A 22,895-nucleotide genomic window follows, 5' to 3' on the forward strand; every position below is an offset into this window, starting at 1 on the left:
GTTTATAAGTATGGAAAATTGAACTATAGGGCTCACCTCTCCTCTTGCTCCTGCATCCTAACTGTAAGACTGCTGACCCGTTCCATATCGCTTGCGCGATTCTCCGTTGCTTCCTGCTCGTTGCCTAGCAACAGTATGTCACCTAAACCTTTTAACCGCGTCCACAGTGATCTGATCTCACGGTTGGGATACCTGATTACCGTGGGCTTGTAAAATCGGCGTGTTATTGCTACTGGAAGCTGGCGTGTCGTGGTGTAGATCGCATGTATCTAAGAAAAAAGACTCAAGCGTTAAAAAGAGCACATGTGATCCATGTGGGAACAATCATTTGTCTTGCACCACCCCCTTCCCCCCTAAAAATACAATCGAACAAGCAATATTTATCAAATCTATTAAACTTGAAAAACGCCGCAAATATATAAATATGCAGAATATAATGACGTCTGCCCTAAAAACTCAAAGATTTAAGAGAAAAAAAAAGATTATTTTCAGTTATTTGGTAACATAGGAATGCATGGCCGGATGAAGAGTTGACTCATTAGTTTGGTTGGTAGGCGATTGTGGGTTGGTCTTGAGCTTGCTGTACCTTAAGAGCCATCAACTGCTCCTCGGCATTAATGCGAACGGACTCAATATCACCAACCGCTAAGCCTATCTGCAGAAGAGAACAAATAGAAATACATAATGACCTGCAAGGAAAGTTTGTGTGTGTGTGTGGGGGGGGGGGGGGACTAAGTAAATTATCTACTGTATATGCAGTATCAGATGAGAGTAGCAAGCAACTAAAATGAACCTTTGATGACATTGCATGGAGAGAGGTACTAAATCCAATTGGAGAAAGTAAGAGAGCGTGGGATCTGGGAAGAGATGGTTTCCTGTGACGTCACAGCATTTACAACCTAAGGAAACCCGGTCAAAACTTTTGGGGCTTGACTGGTACTTACGAGAAGATTCATCAACACGATTGGCATAAAGACGCAAAAGCAGATAAAGATGGCGTTTGTGAGGGTCGGGTAGGTGTTATGTTGCTCGACAAAGAATCGCGTATACTCCAATTCTCCTATCGTCATGGCAGCCACTTTGAGAATTGACAAGTAGAGCGTCTGGAACGGTTGCTGAAATTAGGATTCAACAAGGAGATCTTATTAAGCATGCGATTAACCTCTGAAGTCGACATTTCCCTAACAAAGGAGAGGAGCGCGCAGATTTGCAGAACTTGGTCGAGTCAAAGGCATAGAAAGCGCCTCAGGCAACCGCCATGCGATTCATGTCTGACCACAAACACAGCTTAGATCGAAGTTGTTTTTAGGGGGGGGGGGGGGGAGCGGGCATTTGTGAGAGAAAAACCCTTGGAACAAAGACGAGCAATAACAAAATCAAATCACGTCGGAACAGGAAATCGAATCCGGAACCCAGTGGTGAGGGGTACAGTCACTACAGAGCGACCGGGAAACCTGTGGTGAGGGGCACAGGCACTACAGAGCGACGCTCTGCCAACTGCGCCACCTAGGCTCCCATAGGGGGGGGGGGGGAGGGGGGGGTCTTGAAAATTATACGAAAAGCAGAGACGGAGAACGGCATCCGTCATGTAATGGACGGCAAAAAACATTCAGCCAGACATGAAATGCAATCTGATGCATTTCAGCCGTTTATCCGCCGAACGTTAGAACATCAAAGTTCATGAAAGTATTTTGGGTGACCTTTAGAGCAGCGTGTTTTGTTAATAGAAAGTCGCCATGAGGTGCCAGGATTAGAACCTGAGCTTTCCAATCTTACCTCGATTTGGACTGTTTTATTCCGTGCAATCGTCCTATAAAGTTGCTAGACAAAGGAATGACCAAGTTATCAATGAATAATGTTTTCATCAGGCGCCGCCTACCCAGTGTTGGCTAATTGGGAGTGCACTGTCAAAGTCATAATATGGAAAAAGCATAGAATTTGACGATCCTACAACAAAAAATGACCCACTTTCTGGCGGCCAAGAGGGGTTTTCGCGCACTTTGTGTATGTGCCTGTGTTTATAATGTGGAATATGATGTTCTCGTTCTGATTAGGGTCTAAGGACTAGGACAGAGGTCGGCCTTGATCAATTTGATTTGTTCTGAGATTTAGTGTGAAGAGTGAAGCATTGGAATAGGTTCTGAGGATGTTCCACATTCTCGGGAACACAGAGTATCAAGGTTTCTCTCCCTAACCCCCTGCACGGCTTTGTCGCGACCCTTCTAGCCTGAAGGTACAATGTCCATTTTTCAATTCCACTATTCTCAGGGTTTTGGGTTAAGAACGTTTGTTGAAGACTAAACCTAAAGTAGGTATGCGTGTTGCTCTTACCGGATCAGGACGGGAGATCAACACCGAAAAGATGACGGCAAATGCCATGAACAGAACCATGAAAAGTATGACCACCTGGGGACGAAAAGGATGAAAAGAACGCTAGGAGAGAATACTACAAGTAAAATTGTAATATCTACTTTTTCTTCTTTCGTCATTGGAGAGGCATCTGCTGCAACTCCACCCCACCCCCATCCCAAACCTGCTAGCTACGGCCCACATCGCCCATCCACACCCCAGACCCGCTAGGTACGGCCCACATCGCCCATCCACACCCCAGACCCGCTAGGTACGGCCCACATCACCCCCATCCCCACCCCAAACCTTTCAGGTACGTCCCACATCGCCCACCCCCTTCCTCAGCCCGCCCGGTACCGCCTAGTATCTAGGGGGATTTTTGTTTTGGATACGTACACCTCCTACCTACACAGGCAATCGTCACGGTTTACCTTAAGAAGAGTCTTTAACACGACGAACAACATGGTGACGTATATTCCGGACGTGAATAAACTGCAAAACAAAACTTGACAAAATGTCAATTTAGCCTAGTAAGGAGCATAGCCTGGATTTTTAACCGGAGGGGGCGCAAAAGGCTCATGTTAGACGTTTTCCAAAGGGATGACCATTATTAGTGTTTTATTATATAATTGTTGTTGTCACTATCCATATTATTGTTTTATCTTAAAAATTTACCTTTGGATCAAGAAGGATGCGGTTAAGAATGCAAACAGCACAGTAATGACGCCAAATGAGAATTGATTGACACGAAACTCAGGAAAAACCCCCATCACAGACGTGATGAGGGCAAATAAAAAAGTGGTCAGTTTCAGCAGGCTTGTTTTCTCTGCGTATCCCCATCCCTGAAATAGAATCAAGCAGACGTTTTTAAAAATTTTAAAGATTTAAAGAAACCCCGTGTGAGAGAACGTTTCAAGGGAAGACAAGATTGATCTGTCTGTCGGTGTTTCTTAACGGGCGGACCATTAGAAAAATGAAAGGGGCGGGTTGTAGGGAGGGGGGGGGGGGTGGGTAAGGACAAAAAAAATCATACACGACTGAAACCTCCCCACCCCGACCCCTTCACTGTTCTAAAGGTTCGTCCCTTAAAGGTTTCTTCACCAAACACAGAGTTCCCATACTGTTTTGAAGGTAACGAAAACATCTCTGTAAGCCGCCGTTTTGTGGTATTACAAAAATTCCAAGTGTGATAGAATCTATTGCTTTCGGCTAGTTTTTGTTTCGATATATTGTGATATTTTCGATTGAATTTGGTAAATTATGTTTAAAACCTTGTTCATGGATGGCTATTCCATATTTCTTTACATACTTTGTCTTCCAATTATTGAATAATAATAAAATTGTTGTAGTAACTATAACTATAAGGCTTTTGCCAGAATAAAACAGTGATAAACATAAAACAGTGCTTACAATATAGCGAGCGGGTCAAAATGACCGCTAGGATTGCTTACTTCACTTAATAAATATGCCGACCAGCTAAGACACACCCAGGACAATAGCAACGACAAAACAAATTATATCAAGTATTGCTGCTTACAAGCTTTGTTTGCAATCCTACCTTATCCTCGCCCAAGTCCCATCTTACCTCAACGATCATTCGATAGAAATGTCCAAGGATAGACAAGGCTGACAGTGTGCCCAACACAATGCTTTGAATTTGAAGGGATTCTGGTGTGCACATGCTCTGTAAAATCAGAAATTGAGATAATAGGGGACTTGCGCTAAGAGATCACTTGACTGTTTGGGTGGCAAACTAGCGCGCGCTCTGGCTTTTAGCGGCAAAATAACAGCAACATGAAGCAACTTATTTAGCGCTTACGAAAAAAGCCAAAATTCTTTTTTTTTTTCAGAAAGAGTTTAGTTTTATTTAAAGATTTTATTTTTATTGTCGTTCGCTGGTGTGACGGGCGCAGTCATTTCTGATTTTTTTGTTTGATGTTTTTGTTTTGAATTTGTCACCCAGAAATGTCACGTGATTTCCTAGCGCAAGGACCCTTTTGCGTAAATATCATAAAGAAAGGTAAAAAGGCAGGGAGTAAGATTAAGGGTAACACGGAGGAAAGTGGCTGTTATTAGCGGCACTTGGTTTCTTGTGCAAATACTTGTCTTAAATAAGATCGCAAATCTTCCTGTTTGCTTCAACAAAGTAATACCATGATCACCTCGGATTCTTTTGTTTTCGGAGGGACGATTACTAGCGATATTCCCTCGAAAACAATAGATGATCCTAAATTTCCCTCATGCATAATGATGAGAGAGATTTAGTTTCTAAATTTCACTCATGCATTGATGATGTGGGAAATTAAAAAAAAAATCCAACAAGGTAAATGGAGTGTACTTTTGTTTTTCACCCTTTCATTCCATTTCCATTCGCACGATGTTATCTCTTTAACCGTACAAGATATATCTTTCAACCGTACATTAACCGTTTAAGACAACTATTTAGCCGTGCAAGACATCTCTTTATCTGTACACGATATATCTTTCACCGTGCATTAACCGTGCAAGATATCTCTTTAACCGTGCAAGATATTTTACCCCTCCTGTTCCCTTGTACTCTCCTGTCGTCAGGTCGTAATTGCGGAAGCAGGTCATCGAGTTTGAGAGATTCAAGATGAACGCCGCGTAGATGACAACATACAGCCAGAGAATCGGAACTATCACCGTTACCCTTAAGAAGAAATTCATTTTCAGTGATAGCGAGCTCACGGGTACAGGCACCGCAGAGGGGGGGGGGACTGAGGGGAGTGGCCACACCACTTTTTGCGACAGAAACAAGTCTAATACCGCAAATGATCTAATAACCGCCCGGCGCGGGAAGTTTTTAAATTTCGATGGTCCGAGGGGGGCGTTCAATAGATAGGAACAACGTAACAAGCGATTCTTGACATTGAGCAAGTGTCACCCAGTAAAAGCCACGGCTCAGATTAAGCAAAAAGGTAATTGAATTTGATTTATATTACTAGAATTCCTATGTCGTTTGTTTTTCAGCTTGGAGGAAGGGTAGGGGAGGGCGGGGGGTGGGGGGTGGGGGCGTTTATTAGGCAGGGGCGTTCAATACAAACTTTTAAGCTCAGGGTGAGGTGTTCATTGGATAGGAGGCGTTCTTTAGATCGGGAGCGTTTATTAGATCATTTAGGGTACTATAATTTATTTCTTCTCGTTTTTCAATATAATATTTTTTTTTGTTCAATTGTCAGCCCATCCACTTTGCTCCGCGGTCTCTGGGGTAAACAGGGGAAGTGAAGGCAAAGGCAGGTGGGTAAATGGATCAGCAAATGGCGTGATAGGCCTCCTGTTTCCTAGAGCCGCTACGCAGGCTAGCCCGTATAAATAAACGTATCGATACAGATTCTCCAAAAAGGGAAAAACAGATAACGCAAGTCGGACAAAAAAATTGTACAATAAAGAAGGCTGATTTTTACAAGGTTACCATTTTCTATTGATGAGCTCTTTCGCTAAGGGATGGAATAGAAGTTCACGGTGACGATGCTCAAGCATACACTAAACAGAAATCATGAGAATCATTAGAACGCTGAAAATCATTACTGTCTAATCCGTTGTATCGCGACGCCGCATTTTCAAAACATCGATTTGTTTTTTGTCCTTTGGGATTTTCGGTCCCGCCTGTCAAATTATTTTAAGCCAATCAGATTATTGCCATCTCTCGCCTAGTGCAGTTGCCTGGCTTTCTGTCGCGACACTGTCTGGTTTTCGTCCAGAGGAAAGCCGGGGAAGTGCACAAAGCGAGACTCTGATTGGCTCAGAATGGTTTTACTTACGGAACAGAAAACCAAAACAAATTTTGAAAACAGTATACAGTCGACAGTAATAAATTAGGAATTCCACTGTTCCCTTTCTAATCTATAATATGGTATGTGTGGAATGTTCCATTTTTCAAGATGGTATGTAAGCTATGTTTATCCCTTACCTGGGGCCCAAAGAAATGTGTGCCCATTTTCTTCATCTTCTTGCCTTCTGGACAAGATTCCATGAACTCAAAATTATAAGTAACCTGTGGAAAGTAAATGCTGTCACTCAACCTTGCATCCGGACCTCCGAACTATGGGTAGCCTGCTAGCCGGCTCTCGTTGTGCGTTATTCGGAAATGTTTTATTTTCGAATATTGGGAACCCTGCGCGCGCGCGAAGGCCAAGGTGCGCTGGGCCGAGGGTGCAAAGAAATGAGAGCCGGCAACAAAAACCCCCTCTTTTCGTCTTTTCGAATCTAGCCCACTTCACGCTTAGCTGCGCTTTGACCTCAGCGAGGCGTGAGCTGTCAAAATTTCTTTGCACCCTCGGCCCAGCGCACCTCGGCCTTCGCGCGCGCACAGGGTTCCCAATATTCGAAAATAATGAGATGGGAGCCGGCTAGCAGGCTAAACTATGGAAATATCTTTGAAAATAGGCGTATAGGTAAGAGTCTGTAATTCGTGTTTACATACCGAGAAATTATCATCTGTCTTCAAATGCTTTGAGTATATTACGCATTTATCCATCACAACCTGGATTGATGATTGGCATAATGAGTAATGGCGGATTAACAACGATTTTGCTCCAGCGGCAAATGTAATTCCCGTCTTTTCTTTTTACCTCAGGCCTTTTACCTCAGGCCTTTTACCTCAGGCTTTTTACCTCAGGCCTTTTACCTCAGGCCTTTTACCTCAGGCCTTTTACCTCAGGCCTTTTACCTCACGTCTTTTACCTCAGGCCTTTTACCTCAGGCCTTTTACCTCAGGCCTTTTACCTTAGGCCTTTTACCTCAGGCCTTTTACCTTAGGCCTTTTACCTCAGGCCTTTTACCTCAGGCCTTTTACCTCAGGCCTATTACCTCACGTCTTTTACCTCAGGTTTTTTACCTCAGGCCTTTTACCTCAGGCCTTTTACCTCAGGTCTTTTACCTCAGGCCTTTTACCTTAGGCCTTTTACCTCAGGCCTTTTATCTCAGGCCTTTTACCTCAGGTCTTTTACCTCAGGCCTTTTACCTTAGGCCTTTTACCTCAGGCCTTTTACCTCAGGCCTTTTACCTCAGGTCTTTTACCTTAGGCCTTTTACCTCAGGCCTTTTACCTTAGGCCTTTTACCTCAGGCCTTTTACCTCAGGCCTTTTACCTTAGGCCTTTTACCTCAGGCCTTTTACCTGAGGCCTTTTACCTCAGGCCTTTTACCTCAAGCCTTTTACCTCAGGCCTTTTACCTCAGGCCTTTTACCTCAGGCCTTTTACCTCAGGCATTTTACCTCAGGCCTTTTACCTCAGGCCTTTTACCTCAGGCCTTTTACCTCACTCAGGCCATAGTGAAATAAAATAAAGCGGCAATCGCCCCAGTTTACTTGCGGAGGACCGACGAAAAAAAAACCTCAACCGACAAGAAATAAAAGAATCTGTTAAAATCCGCAGTATTTAACATACCATTTGCTCTAATTGTCAGTCATTCTTTTCTTCCAATAGACACACTACTTTTACAATTTTGAATTTTCTACGTTTTCCGTTAAACATCAAAGGAGATCGTTACGTAATCGACCGAGAGTATACTGGTGACTTGCCGCTTTATAGACGTCGCAAATGATAAACATTCTTTGGTTCAACACCATCATCGTCCCTAATACCATAATCCTTAGCGCACCAGCCTTGGCATAGATATGGTCTATCTTTCTAGTCTTTTCTAACTTTTCCTATAAATCTATCAGCGACTACTTACTTTTGCAGCGGTCGGGAATTCCCCAATTAAGGACTTCATGATATCGTGTTTTTCAGCTTCGGAAACAAGAAGAGCTTCTCGCCATCTATAAAACATGAATTGGGTAATTTAGATGGCTCTTTTTTCTCTCAAAAAAATTTAGGTAGTAATTTTGGTCAAGTTTCAGAGCAATGTTTGTTCACCTCACAGGGCCGTAGCAGGGGGTGAGGCTGTTGTCGTTTTGGGTGTCTGGTACCAAGGAATCTTAAGCCAATGGAGACCTTCTCCATTGGCTTAAGATGGTCACAGTCACTGTTTTTCTTCTCTGTTTACAAGTCATAAAGTTAACTAAGCACCTGTGGTACGGCAACCTTAAAAATGACAAGAATCGTGCAGTTTTCCAAATAAGGAATATATAAGTTTCCTTATATGGAAGTGACCGCGTTTGATAAAAACGACAATTTTTGGCTAAATTTTCTTGATATGATGGAAATGACCAGTAGAGGCGTGGATGCTTCACCAATATTTCGAGCCTGCAACAGCTCTGTCTCGTCGTTTGTTTTGACTTTCCATTTTGAATGTTAACCCATTTGACACAGATTTTTTGGCTGGTGGGGGTGGGGTGTGGGGGTGTGGTGGTGGTTGCAGTAATCAGTTGGGTTGGTGATGGTTGCAGTAATCAGTTATCATAAAATACCGAAAGATATTTTTTGTGCCTTATCCCCTCCTCCTATTTAGATCTTCCAAAAATAATTGACGTGTTCCCATGGCTACCTCGAATGTTTTACTATCTCCATGCAGACATCTTTCTGTCGGCCCCTGATGGCAGCGTCGAGGCACCCCGCACCGAAACTTGAGTGATTATCCAATCGCGCTCCTTGGTTAAGGAGCAGTCTTACAACCTCCGTATTGCCGAAAAACGCTGCCGCGCTCAGTGACGACGCCTGCAAACCAACCAATCATTCTACCGTTTGCATTTGACTAGTACCAGCTCTTACTTTCTTATGAAAACCATGTACTAGAACATATTTAAGGTTGCTTTAGGGTCGGACCATTAGAAAAGTGAAGGGGGGCGGGGCGGGTAAGGAACAAAAAAAAAAATCATACACGATGAATAGCCTGGAAAGAAATGCATGCAGCACAAACCAAACAGAAAAATGCATACAACGATTAAAAAAATTCATGCACGTCCTGGTGACAAGAAAAAAAAAACATGCCCGACTGAAAACTCCCCACCCCCTTTCGCTTTTCTCATTGTCCGTCCCTTACATTTCAAAGAGCTCTATGAAACATCCCACACCTCTTTTTTGTCTAATATTTTTTTCATTCTTTAATTCTTGTCATTCTATAGCATGTATGATTTACCTCGCTAGCCCCCCCCCCTTTTTCCCCTTCACACACCTTTTCCTTACTAAATCCCCCAATTTTTCACCTACCCACCCAATGAGCCATGGTACGAATACCTGCTTCTAACCAACAACCAACAACCAACACCGTTATGTTGTCTGCCTCATTGGATTTGTAAATTTTGCCTGGCTTGCCCTGTTTTATAGCCAGATTCGTTGTTGCGCGACCTCCGCGAATCCAAAATCTTGTCTCGTATGGGAAAATAGCGCGTAGTCAATCAACCGTCTAAACCAATTAATGGCTTTCATTTTTTTCACTGTAACGTCATAAGCCATTTGACTGCACAAAGCAAGGGAATTGATTTGTCATGGTTGCATGATTGTCTACGCGCTATTCTCAGACGAGAACTGGAGAAATTGATTTGAATTCTTTGTTTTTGCGCAACAACGAATTCGGCTATAACGATAGACTCAATAATTGCGCCAAGGAGGATAAATATTGTGTTGGACTTACTCTGTTTTGCTAAGGGAGTCAATGTCTGCTCCGTGGGATATATATATTTTGTTAGACATGCTCTGTTTTAGAAAGGTACCCGATTTCTGCACCGTGGGATAAATATTTTATGATAGACATGCGCTGTTTTACTAAGGCACCCGATTTCTGCGCCGTGTGATATATATGTTGTGATTGATCTTACTCTGTTTTTGCTAAGGTACCCGATTTCTGCACCGTGGGATAAATATGTTGTGATTGATCTTACTCTGTTTTACTAATGTACCCGATTTCTGCACCGTGGGATAAATATGTTGTGATTTATCTTACTCTGTTTTTGCTAAGGGACTCGATGTCTGCACCGTGGTCAAGCAGACTTTGGATTACTTCCGGTGAAGATGCCTTCGCGCTAAGAAGCAAAGCGTCCAAGCGATCGTCGTCCCTATGGGGGAGGTAGAAGTCATTGACTATCTTATCATTGCTTTAGTGTAGTAATGATAAATCGTGATAACCATTTCATTTACGCATAGCTTTTGAAGATTCCTTAATAAAAAAGGACCACCAAGCGGGGGAGGGGGGGGGGGGGGCTTACAATCACTTTAATTTCCTTTAACAATACCTCCATATTGTGAAATGATAGTGATGATGATAATGATCGATGGTGTCGGTGACTATGATGACAATGAAGCTGTCACCCTTTGTTCTTGTTGATTTTGTGGACATTAGTTGTGTTTTTTTTATAGTATCAATCTTTGTTGTTGCCGTGGAATCTTGTGTTTGACGTGTCCTTATAGGGCAGAAAACAATGTAAATAAAGACCCGACGTGAAAAGTACTTTGTCAAACACATCCCAGACTGCGAAACACCAGCTTCACGGTCGAACGAGAACTGCGACAATTGCGCTGTAAACCATACATAAATTGGTTATCATGGTAGAAATATGGTGCTGGAGTTTTCTTAACGTTTTAAGGGACTATAAAAGCGAGTCGATTGAGTCGACTGAGCCCTAAGCATAAAGGCTTTTTTGTGACGTCCCGTTCTCCGTGCCGTTGCTATTTTTAGTTCCCTTATACCTGAGGGTAACAGGAGCCCCATGGCCAATGAGGTATTCCACGCATTGCGCATGCCCAGACATGGCTGCATAAGCTAGTGGAGTACGCAGTCTGTGATCGGTAGCCTGGGGCGAGTCTGGCGATGCTTGAACGAGCGCTTCTATGCATTCTAAATCGCCAACTCTGAAAAACAACGACATAATTGTGAATACAATATGGTTACCTTTAAATGTAACAGCAAAGTTTTAGCATATTGAGGCGTAGCAATGGGGTTGGCCCAGGGGGCCCGCCAACCACCCCCCCTTCTAGCCAAACATACAGTAAATGTATAAGACATTATCTTAATTCAGGAGAAAATGCCTTAAAAGGGCCTTTTGGGCCACCTCCTGTTAAAAATCCTGGCCACGCCGCTTGGCTTTAAGACAAATCAATTTTAAAACACATTTTCACTTTTCCGGAATTTTATTTCGGTGCTAACTCTGCTGTGGATTTGCTCTATCTATGCCAGTGTGCTATACAGCTAAGGGACATTGTTTGGTAGAATTGTACACCGGTAAGACATTACTCCTACTGGTCATTTAATTGAGGGGGGCACATGCCCCCAGTGCCCCACCCACTGCTACGGCCCTGTATATCTAACACTCCTGTTTAATTGCGCGAACTCGAAAATCTTGAGTTATAGGGAGGGAAGAAGAAATCCTTCCGGGCATGTTCAAAATTAACGATTTTTTACTGCATAAAGGGATAAAGTTCAACTTAAAAATTAATTGAGGATGAGAAAATAACTATTATGTTCAAGCAACATCGACGGAAACGACAAGTAAAGAACGTGAATTTATTTTGCAGATTTCCATATAAAAGCTTAATATTATTAGCTTCTGCCTGTTGTAGCTTGGATAAAAAGACAGTGTACATTTCACGTCTGGCTCATTTGTTTTTCTGTTGCTTTCTGCCGTTCGCGTTGCTGTCGTGGTTGCTATGGCTACTTACTCGGCGGCGTGGTGTAAAGGTATTTTCTCTTCGTCGTCAGCGATTGAAGGGTTTGCACCAGCCTCTAGCAGACACGTGACCATCTAGGGTAGGCAACGGTCACACAATAGAATGTAAGAATGTAAATGGGTTGCAATTTTATATCAAGTATCTATGTTGGCGTAACATGCATCTTCCCGTATTACTTAAAGAAGGCCAATCACTCCGCCATTTTATGCTTCCGTTTAATGGCGAGTCACACAAAGCATCCATTTCCATCGTTTAATTCAAGCGAGTAACCAAGATAGTCTCAATCAAACATCGTCAATAACATATCAGAATTGATTCGTGGGTTTTTATGTTAAAGTTTCCTTCTGAATAAACCGCTATATTTTCAATGATAAACAATAACAAAAAAGATCAGACGAAGTTTAATGTTATTAGTGTGAGTTCAGGTGTAACCACTTTTATTCAAAATGGTACCACGGCCCCAGAGCTAAAATGCTCTTTGACGGTCCCAACTGGACCTCAAGCTAAACCCTTTCCGAGGAGACGTGGAATTCACATGCCTGTACCTGCATATTGCCGCCGATTGCGGCGAAGTGCAAAGGTGTTTTATCACTCTTGTCTTGTAAGTCAATCAAACGCTTGCCTCCATTCTACACAAAAAAATATTTCACAGTTTGGTTCAATGCATATTTGATGATTGGTGACGGTTATGATAATGCAGAGATAATGCACAGCAAGAGGTTATCTGGCCACATTTCTGGGAGAGGCCAGTATTATTCAAACTCTTGACCCCCCCTCCCCTATCTCCGTGAAGTGGTTTGACACAGAAAATTATGGATGGCATTTGGAGAAAGTGACATCCCCCTTCCCCTCCCATGGGACAAACAAGACCCCACAGGATTTATAGCACGTCGTAACTATGATGAAAACACTACTTCATTATTGACTTTACTCCCATAGAACAAAGGGGACAAGGGGGTATGCGATGACCCTGATCCCATCTTACTTATAAATGGATTAATGTTGATTAATGACAGTAAGATGGTTCCGCCTTTCCATTTTTAAAATGTTTCTAATGGTTACATAATAATGATGGTTAATTGATTAATTGATGACGTCATGCCTCAAGAAGCAGCCTTAATGTCGTGACGTCATCACAGTACACGGCCACGTGTAGACAGCACCGTCCATTTATGTCCCGGATGGAGATGGGCGTGTCCCTACTCAGCAGTAGTCTGACAGCGTCTAGATGACCTCTCTTTACTGCACACATCAGGGGGGAGGGGGCGGGACACGAGGAATCGGGATTGAGGAGTACTCGAGCTCCCTGTGTAATTAAATGTTTCGAAACAAATGACTACCACTAACAAGCAAACTAAGTAATTGTCGAAGATGGTAATTCTATTGCTGTAATAAAGTTGATGTTTGTTATGACTATATTAAGCTGAACAAAAGAAATATTACGATTAATACCTGATCCAATAGAAAGCTGATGAGCTGACAATTCCCTGAGAGACTGGCTCTGTAAATGAACATGGGTGAGTCACGGCGTTATTTACCTTCGTAACTGCGTCACTCAATATGTACCTTAGTAACTGCGTCACGCACTATGTACCTTAGTAACTGCGTCACGCACTATGTACCTTAGTAACTGCGTCACGCACTATGTACCTTAGTAACTGCGTCACGCACTATGTACCTTAGTAATAGCGTCAAGCACTATGCACCTTAGTAACAGCGTCACGCACTATGTACCTTAGTAACTGCGTCACGCACTGTGTACCTTAGTAACTGCGTCACGCACTGTGTACCTTAGTAACAGCTGCACTATGTACCTTAGTAACGCGTCACGCACTATGTACCTTAGTAACGGCATTACGCATTATATACCTTAGTAACAGCGTCACGCACTATGCACCTTAGTAACTGCGGTTCGCATTGTGTACCTTAGTAACTGCGTCTTGTACTAAGTACCTTAGTGACGGCGTCACGCAAATATGTACCTTAGTAACTGCGTCACGCACTATGTACCTTAGTAACAGCGTCACTCACTATGTACCTTAGTAACTGCGTCACGCACTGTGTACCTTAGTAACAGTTGCACTATGTACCTTAGTACTAGTAACTGCGTCTCGTACTAAGTACCTTAGTAACGGCGTCACGCAAATATGTATCTTAGTAACTGCGTCACGCACTGTGTACCTTAGTAACAGCTGCACTATGTACCTTAGTACTAGTAACTGCGTCTCGTACTAAGTACCTTAGTAACGGCGTCACGCAAATATGTATCTTAGTAACTGCGTTTCGCATTGTGTACCTTAATAACGGCGTCATGCCATCTCCATCTTCCAGGTTAAGGTCTGCGTTGTGAGACACCAGCAACTGCGCCATCTCAAGGTCTCCATGAATACAAGCAACGTGTAGAAGACTTGTGTGATCACTCTGTCAGAATTTAATTTCTAGTTGTAAAAATTATCGCATATTGGAGCTTCAATCGGGCACTAAGCTAACTCCTGCAGCATCCCACCCATCTAATTCGGGCGCTGAAAGCATTTTCTCGCATGATTATTGGCTAAATTTTTTAGGTTTGTATATTAGTGGCCACGATAGCGCCCGTCGCATGGTTAACTTTGTCTTGGTGGCCACGGTAGCGCCCGTCGCATGGTTAACTTTGTCTTGGTGGCCACGGTAGCGCGTGTCGCACTAGAATCCTAGATCCAACGACAAACTGCTTGTTTCATTAGCGAGATGAGTTGTGCTGGGTGTGGTTTGGGTTGAGATTGGTGAGGGTTTAATTTCCCGGACTCCAAACCAAAGAAGAGCGAGACATGTATATCATGATGGCTCACCTCAATTCTGGACACGTGACATCCATACTCAATACAAACTCTGGCAATCTGCAAACACGACATTAGCATTCTATTATATTATCACATCGCATAAATTGAGCCGTAACATTCACGACATCTGGTCACATGACAGTGACATCTGGTCACATGATAGTGACAACCAGTCACATGACACTGACATCCGGTCACATGATACTGAGACTTGGTCACATGACATAAAGTAGCCTTATAATTAGACTGTGCATGATCTTAAACAACTCACCTCGACTTCTTTGTTTTCCACAGCGATCCTTAAACATGATTGGCTGGTTATGTCTTCGCAAAGCACGTGACAGGCCTGGATACCTTTATTTTCAGCTTTAGAAAAAAAAATATCGTCAACCAGACAGCAGAGGGTTGACTAGCTATTAAAGTTATATGCTTTTTTGAAAAAAACAAACAAAAAAGGACAGAACAAAGCCCAAATGCCAAGCTTGTACAGAAAACGTAAACCAAGACCCCCATTCGTTATGCAGATAGATAATTTTTGGCAAGTAAATATTTCAAGGACAGAGATCCTCGTATTTTTGTTTCGTCTAAAAGTGTGGGTGTCTAAAGTGTTTTCGTTGTACAATTTGAATTTTGTCAGCGCTGTCTGCGTTTCCCTGTACCTGATTGGACGAGAAGCTTGAGTGCACCCACGTGACCTTCCCGTGACGCTACTTGTGCCGGGGTAAGGCCTTCGTGATTTCGCAATTCCAAGTTGGCATTGTGAATAAGCTAAAAGACCGAACAGAGCTATGATTTACCCAGTCTATTAATATCACAGTTGTACGCTCCTAGTCACTCATAGTACCTGTATCACAGTTATACGTTCCTAGTGATGGGCTCACTCGTAGTCACTGTATCTCAGTTGTACGCTCCTAGTGATTGGCTCACTCAATATACCCAATATCCAGGATGTGGATGGGGGGGGGGGGGGGGGGTCTGCATGTCGGTAGTCGGTAAGAATTATCAGTCTTTGTCGGTAGTCGGTGAATCTAAGCTAGTATTCGCTTTTGTACCAGATTTAATGTATAAACAAGATAAAACATTATTTAGAATTGATTAGTAATGAATAACTTATTGATAATAAATTAATTATGGATTAATAATTGACTGAAAAGTTGATGCAACAGAAAATGCATAGTGCAGATTCTGGGATGGCCGAATTTAAGTAGATTGACGATAAAAGAAAAGAGTAAAAATACCGGAAATAACAACAAAATGTCGGTTGTCGGCAAATACTTTTTTTGTCGCTAGTTTTCATGTTTTGTCGGTAGTCAGTTACTTTTTAAGCCGTTTGTCGCTAGTCGGTTAACCCCATCCAGACCCTGAATATCCAGTACCCAATATTTTTTAGTCTTACTGTCGAATCCGTTGTATCGCGACCCGCATTTTTAAAACACGATTTGTTTTGGTTTTCTGTTCCGTCAGTAAAACCATTCTGAGCCAATCAGAGTCTCGCTTTGTGCACATCCCTGGCTATCCTCTGGACGAAAACCAGACAGTGTCGCGACAGAAAGCCAGGCAACTGCACTAGGCGAGAGATGGCAAGAATCTGATTGGCTTAGAATTATTTGACTGGCGGAACAGAAAATCCCAAAAGACAAAAGCAAATCGATGTTTAGAAAATGCGGCGTCGCGATACAACGGATTCGACAGTAACGAAGTGGATTCCAATGTTAAACACGGGTTATTGTATTGTGTGCTTAGCGTTTACCAGGGTTTTAAGGACTTCTTCCCTCCCGTTGGCTGCCGCTATATGAAGGGGGGAAATTCCCTCGTTGTCTACGGCATTTGGGTCGCTCACACCTTCCGTCAGTAATATCTGAAAACAGTTCATTTAGTCAAACGATTGTGTGAACTATGTGTTTGGCGCAACTTCATTGTAACTTATCTGAAGGGTGTCGAGAGCGAGACGTGCTCATAAAGTTTTAAGAAAGAGGATCTTCTCTAGAATCCCCTAGAATTCTCGTGAATATTCCTTAAACTATTTTATGTTGAATGGGCAGCGAATTCTCGAGAATCAACAACGATGCAACGATCTCGGGGATTCATTTCGGCCGTTAGAAGGTTCACTGTTTTGAATGACACAAACTTTTTAACTAGGGGGATTCCATTGTGTTCTGATGTGCACTGAGACATTTCTTTGCCTCGCTGATTGGCTAGTGAATATTATGTCACTCGCATGCACGTTTCTCGCATCTTTATTGGCTTACTTCACAAAACTGTCAAGGTGGCCACGGTAGCGCGCGTCGTATCAGATAGCGCCCTTTCTAGCATCCTTATTTGCTTACTTCACAAAATTGTCAAGGTGGCCGCCACGGTGGCGCGCGTCGTATCAGATAGCACGTTTCTCGCATCCTTATTTGCTAACTTTACAAAATTGTCAAGGTGGCCACGGTAGCGTGCGTCGTATCAGATAGCACCTTTCTCGCATCCTTATTGGCTTACAATACAAAACTGTCAAGGTGGCCACGGTAGCGCGCGTCGTATCAGATACGGCCTTTCTCGCATCCTTATTGGCTTACTTTACAAAACACGCATAGCAGTGGATTTAGCGACAGGGCAAAATTGATAGTTCTGCCCATTGTTCGTATAAGTATAATGTATGCTCTCGTACCTCTAGTATCTCCGAATCAGCGCGTCTAGCAGCACAATGGATAGCTTGATGACCGGAAGGAGAAAATGAATTTACGTCACTTCCGCTACGAACCAGTTCCCTCGCGGCCTTGCCCGCATTGTACCAACAGGCAGTGTGAAGTGGTGTGAACGTGCGCGTCTCGTGCAGGTTAAACTTGTTTGGATCTAACGATTAAATAGGTTTGACAAACAGATCAGAATAGGCTGATGACCTGTATAAACTAAGACCGAGCAATGTTGATTGATATCACATTTGTTGCATCCAAGGCACGTTTTAAAAGTCTTTTCATTAATACCTTGCTTAGGGAAGTGGAAAAAGCATTTTGTATGTTCGAACTTGTTTTAGACATGATAGAGAATGTGAAAATGGCTTATTAACGAAATTCTTCTTCACTGGTTCATAAATGAAAGAACATTAAATGAGATTTGCAAATACAGGCGCGTAGCCAGGATTTGCGGAGGCGGGGTTACGCAGTCAGATATCATGGAAAAAAAGCATAGGATTTGAAGATTCCATAATAAGAAATGCCCCTTTTTTTGGCCGCCAGGGGGGGGGGGGGGTGTGCGCGCGCACCCTGCGCACCCCCCTGTGTACGCGCCTGGCATACATAAAGAATGTCAATCATTCGGTCAAGTCAAAACTTTAAAATGATATTTTACGGATGAAGTCTGATACGCTAATGACGATATTTGAATAAAAATATTTTGGTTACTCGCTTGAATCAGCCGATGGAAATGGATGCTTTGTGTGACTTGGAATTAAGCGAGTTTCTTTCCAGTTCAAGCAAGGAACTAGAATTCTTTCAATCAAATATTGTCAATCAAGCATCGTGAATTGTGGAGGTGGTTATTTTGAAGTTTTTTTTGCAAATAGACTATTGTATTTTCTAATGTAAACAATAGCAAAAGAGAAGCGGATCGTCATTCTTTAAGTAGTTTTTTTAGAGGGTGAACAACTTATGACGTACTTTGTTTTTTTTGTGATATCTAAAGCCTAGTGCAAACAACGTAAAGGTATCTAGCCTAGTTATGATATTTAAACGCTACACCAAACTGACCTCAAAATGATGTCGAATACATAGTACCTCACACGTGGTGTACAAAGACACTCAACATTGTGGACTAGCCATGCTGGCTGTTTTTCCCAGCATTGTTTAACGGGCTTAAAAGCCGCATTGTCACCAGTTTACTGCTGGAGGTCCGACGGAAACCTCAACCATTAAAGGACAAAAAATCCCTTATTAGAATCCGAGATCCTCAAAGAAACTTCCAATAGACACAGTTCCTTCAATATTTTGAAATATTTTTCGCGTTTTTCGTTAAAAATCACCGGAGATTGTTACGTATTCGACCGCAAGTAAACTGGTGACAATGCGGCTTTAAAGTTCGCTTATGAAAAAAAAAACAATCTCTAGAAAAGCATTTACCAGCGCCGTTGCTAAGCAACAGTCTTATGACTTCTGATTGGTTGAAGCGAGCGGCGCAGTGCAGTGGAGTGAAACCCAACTCGTCGCACGCATCGAGGCTTGGTGATCCTTCCTCGATGAAACGACGGACAAGCGCCGTATCACCTGTTTTGCAAGCCTAGAGAAAGGCAAAAACAATGTAAAGACCTAATATTTGTTCTTTTTCTAATGCTCGAAAAATACTTCCAAATACACCCAAAAAATATAAATGCCTTTTTATAAGTACGTCCACCTCAGATTTTTAAAGTACATGCCAAGGCTAAGATGAAAAATATTGCCTTGTTTAGTATGTTATAATAACAACCACTTAGAAATAATAGCTATTGATTATTTGTGTAATCCTGTTCCTAATGATTCATTGGGTTTTATATTTTTATGTACACTAAAATGGAAGAACATAACCGTTAAGAACATTTTCAGATGCTCCAAAAATAAGAACGGCCCAGCCTCAAGCGAAAATTAAAAGTTCTTATAAAAGAAGATCGTAAAAAAGATTTTTATAATTAATTTTTTTTAAATTTCAAATTAGCGTTCTGCCAATAATCATTATAATTTTCAATCTTAAAATACAGTAAAACAGAACTTTACCTTTCTTTTGACAAGTTAAAAAGGAAAATTTATAACTTGTACGATTATTTTAATCTAAAACCGTTATATACCTGATGAAGAGTGATATTTCCTGTCAAGTTCCGCTCAACCGAATTGGAAATACTGCGTTTCAAATCAAATACCGAAGAGCTTGGGTTTATTTTTCGTTTTGAAGCCCTGCGAATAGCAGTCAAAGCCAAATTGTCGGATCTTCTTCCGTTTCCATTGTTAGAGCCTTCTTCATCCACCAAACAAGCGAAGCTGGCGCTCGTTTCCTCCCCTGACTTTATCCTCTAATGAGAAATTAATTAAGTTAGGAAATAAGAGGCCAACAGGCAAATTACCACTGTCAATAGCACATATGTTTTACCGTAGTACTCATCGATAGACAGTTTGAAATAAGGCTATAGAGGTTAGTTCGTGAAACGGTTTGTTGACATTCATAGAAACTTATCTTAGAGACACAGCAAACAGATGACAGGCAAACGTAAGAGATCTCACTCTCAGCAAATTAGAAAGACGATTTATGAGAATAATAGCCAATAGCAAAAGCTAACACTGTGCCACAGGTCGCCCAAAATGTCTGCGCAAGATTCTGTAGGCATGGTTTTTAAAATGATTTGACAATTGAAAATAAAATGCTGCCACCTGTATTCTCTGCCATTTCTTATTTTAAAAGATTGTAAGGAAAATTGCACTATCTTGGAAATACTATAATATAAAAGCATATCCATGATTTTCACTATTCTTCACCTTCCCTTCTCCCTAGAGCTTTTCGTATCGCTTGTTTTCTTGAGCGACCCAGTTTTTGCAAAGGGAAGCTACATTTTCTCTTACCCCATATTCTCAGAAAAATCATTGAATTCTAGGTGATAAAAAGAGTTTTATGGTGATAACACCCAACTGTGGGGACAATTAATTACAACCACAACAGCACTGTTTGTATTTTACAAATTTCGAGTTACCAAGGAGAGATCAAATCAGTCTAACTAAAGCTGACTGACTGACGTTGACGGTTTAGCCGACTGAGACATCTGGATTATGCTTTTCTGTTATCTTCATGCAGATATGTAACACACGTCGCAATAAGGTTTTGGTTTTGAAAGCAGACCTTTCATAAACTAACAACAGGAATAAAATAATTATCTTACCTGTAAAGATTTTCTCAGAATTGACGCCATACTTTAACCGGAATAGCAAGGTTTTGATTCATATAGAAAATAGAAAAATAAAGAAAATAAAAACTCTATATGTGATAGGAATGAAGCGATAAAGTTCGTCGTTTGAGGCAAACGCCATCGCTTTTCGGTAATCAGTGGAGATTTACATTTCATGTCCACCTGTACATAGTTAAGTGTCACATCACTTTATTTCATATTCAAACCGAATTATTTACATTCCATACAATTTGTGTCAGGAATAATCGTGAATCTGGCCAAAAAACATTGAATAGTACAAGGGTTTGTAAGTCAAATGCGCGAGGGATCTATGATCTTGTGCTAGTAGAAAAGCAATTTGTGTCAATTCACTCTTCAAAGTACAAAAATTACAAGTACATTAATTTGAATTAATTAATATGTTAAAATCTCTTTTACAGGTGCAAAAAAGCACAGAAAGTTTTTGTTTAATTAAAGCTTTATTTTGACAGACGAAAACCGTGATATATTTTTTTTCACGTTGAATTCATAATAACCAGCCTAGTACTAGGCGTTCCTACCGGGTCTCGGTGCCCGGAGATGAACCGTGAGGCAACGTTTGGGCTGTGGACGGGTTTTTACTGTGACGTCACAACTCTTAACATCCACAGGAAACCCAACCACAGAAAACCCGATAAAAACACCTTGGTTGTGTTTGCAGATAACTCAAAATCGCAGTAGAACATAAGTACCATAAAACCGACCGATTTTATTTTATGTAGCCTAGTTGATTTTGCATGATACTGCATGGACGATTTTTTGTACTGTTTGCATCAGTCATATCAAGAAAATTCAGCCAAAATTTGTCGTTTTTGCCAAACACGGTCATTTCCATATAAGGAAACTAATATATTACTTATTTGGAAAAGCTACATGATTCTTGTCGTTTTTAAGGTTGTCGTATCTTGTCGGGTTTTGTAAACATTATGACTTGTAACCAGTCATAATAAGAGAAAAACAGTGACTGTGACCATCTTTACTCTATAGAGAAAGTATCTAAAAACAAACTCAGATTCCTCGGAACCAGAACCCCAAAACGACAACGTTTTCTTCATATGCGTTCCGATAATCCCTTTCAGTGCTGGGCGCATATCTATTTGTGTTTTAGTCGAAAAAGCTGGGTTTTTTGTGTGATTCAAAGATGATATTCACCTGCAATCATATAATTAAACATAAATGTTCTTTATTTTACCTTTTATATTTGAATTGTCAATTTCCCAAAATATCGTTATTCTTCGATACAAAGATATTTCGATTTAGCGATAAAATTTTTCTGTCCCTGTAAAAGAGTTTCTGAGTTAACTTTCGATGAGTTAATAGACACATTATCAATTATCTTTTGAGATGCAACCAAAACAACAGCTCAAAACAACGCGTTTTATTCTTCACTGATGCTATGTCTTGAACAACAGAGACCAGGCGCACGTGCATTACAATATCATATGGTGACTGAACGCGTCCCCAGGGACCCACGGCGCCCCTCGATATTTTTCACTCTACGTCACAGCGAGCTGTGTGTGGCGTAACCGTATAAGACTTATGTCTTAAGGGCTAGGAACCTGGTTATTGCCTCCCTATTAATGCGTTGGTGCCTCGGTACCTGTGTGTTGCACAGTTCGCTAGATAGCGGTGTTGGGGCCGATATCTCCAGCCTAGCCGTAAAGCTTTAGCTGTCATACGGTGATTCAGCGCACGTCTGGATGTAAAGTCTATATTTTTTGTGTTTTCAGTTTGCATAAATATCAGGTTGGATCCCAGACAAAAAGCATATTTGTTTCCTGTTCTTTTTTTAACACGTCTTTTTTTTAAATAAAATATCTTATTTTTGTGATTCTTTTGTATATATTTTTGCTGAATTTCCCCCAAGGTATGGAACTGAAAGAGAAAAACGGAACCGGATGACGAAGGCGCGGCCGCGAGACCTATCGGAAGATAATGAGCTTAAGAACGCAATTGTAAGCCAAAGAACCTCGTAGAAGGGTGAGCGAAAATTTGTTTTGAGTTCGGACGATGACTGCCCCATACGCCATGAGGGGGCAAATAACTCTCCAGCATATTCTAGACTAGACAATGAATTTTAACGTTCTTTGAATTTCGAGTGGTGGGGTGGTGGTTACTAAAAATAGCCAGATTCGGAATCGACATGGCGCGCGGGTAATACCAAAGTGTCCCTCTCTTATCTTATGCTTTCTTGCTATTTTTTCCCGTCTTCAGCATATCTTCATGGCCTTATAACGT

General features: G+C 41.7%; 1 protein-coding gene across 4 annotated transcripts in view; it reads right to left on the reverse strand.

The window, feature by feature from the left end:
- LOC116617900 (transient receptor potential cation channel subfamily A member 1) overlaps window positions 1-20,820 on the reverse strand; it is a 22,221-nt gene extending 1,401 nt beyond the window's left edge. Inside the window, exons 1-29 of one of the 4 annotated variants that reach the window (XM_032381065.2) lie at window positions 20,613-20,815; window positions 19,533-19,754; window positions 18,835-18,991; window positions 17,388-17,572; window positions 16,485-16,592; window positions 15,394-15,502; window positions 15,006-15,100; window positions 14,744-14,791; window positions 14,212-14,336; window positions 13,368-13,416; window positions 13,018-13,221; window positions 12,461-12,544; window positions 11,907-11,989; window positions 10,938-11,099; window positions 10,195-10,306; window positions 8,800-8,969; window positions 8,047-8,131; window positions 6,794-6,853; window positions 6,281-6,364; window positions 5,783-5,853; window positions 4,888-5,020; window positions 3,935-4,033; window positions 3,025-3,191; window positions 2,781-2,841; window positions 2,332-2,406; window positions 1,777-1,821; window positions 945-1,115; window positions 587-655; window positions 37-269 (exon numbers count right to left, since the gene is read on the reverse strand). In XM_032381065.2, the coding sequence (XP_032236956.1) occupies window positions 37-269; window positions 587-655; window positions 945-1,115; window positions 1,777-1,821; window positions 2,332-2,406; window positions 2,781-2,841; window positions 3,025-3,191; window positions 3,935-4,033; window positions 4,888-5,020; window positions 5,783-5,853; window positions 6,281-6,364; window positions 6,794-6,853; window positions 8,047-8,131; window positions 8,800-8,969; window positions 10,195-10,306; window positions 10,938-11,099; window positions 11,907-11,989; window positions 12,461-12,544; window positions 13,018-13,221; window positions 13,368-13,416; window positions 14,212-14,336; window positions 14,744-14,791; window positions 15,006-15,100; window positions 15,394-15,502; window positions 16,485-16,592; window positions 17,388-17,572; window positions 18,835-18,991; window positions 19,533-19,754; window positions 20,613-20,642 (3,296 nt within the window). In that variant the 5' untranslated portion in view covers window positions 20,643-20,815. Of the gene's footprint in view, window positions 1-36; window positions 270-586; window positions 656-944; window positions 1,116-1,776; window positions 1,822-2,331; window positions 2,407-2,780; window positions 2,855-3,024; window positions 3,192-3,934; window positions 4,034-4,887; window positions 5,021-5,782; window positions 5,854-6,280; window positions 6,365-6,793; window positions 6,854-8,046; window positions 8,132-8,799; window positions 8,970-10,194; window positions 10,307-10,937; window positions 11,100-11,906; window positions 11,990-12,460; window positions 12,545-13,017; window positions 13,222-13,367; window positions 13,417-14,211; window positions 14,337-14,743; window positions 14,792-15,005; window positions 15,101-15,393; window positions 15,503-16,484; window positions 16,593-17,387; window positions 17,573-18,834; window positions 18,992-19,532; window positions 19,755-19,831; window positions 19,960-20,612 lie in introns of those variants that run through there. The other 3 variants (XM_032381066.2, XM_032381067.2, XR_004295931.2) reach the window with 3 other exon arrangements.
- Window positions 20,821-22,895: the final 2,075 nt, after the last annotated feature.

Source organism: Nematostella vectensis, chromosome 12, assembly GCF_932526225.1.
Source record: "Nematostella vectensis chromosome 12, jaNemVect1.1, whole genome shotgun sequence".
In the NCBI taxonomy this organism is placed as follows: Eukaryota; Metazoa; Cnidaria; class Anthozoa; order Actiniaria; family Edwardsiidae; genus Nematostella; species Nematostella vectensis.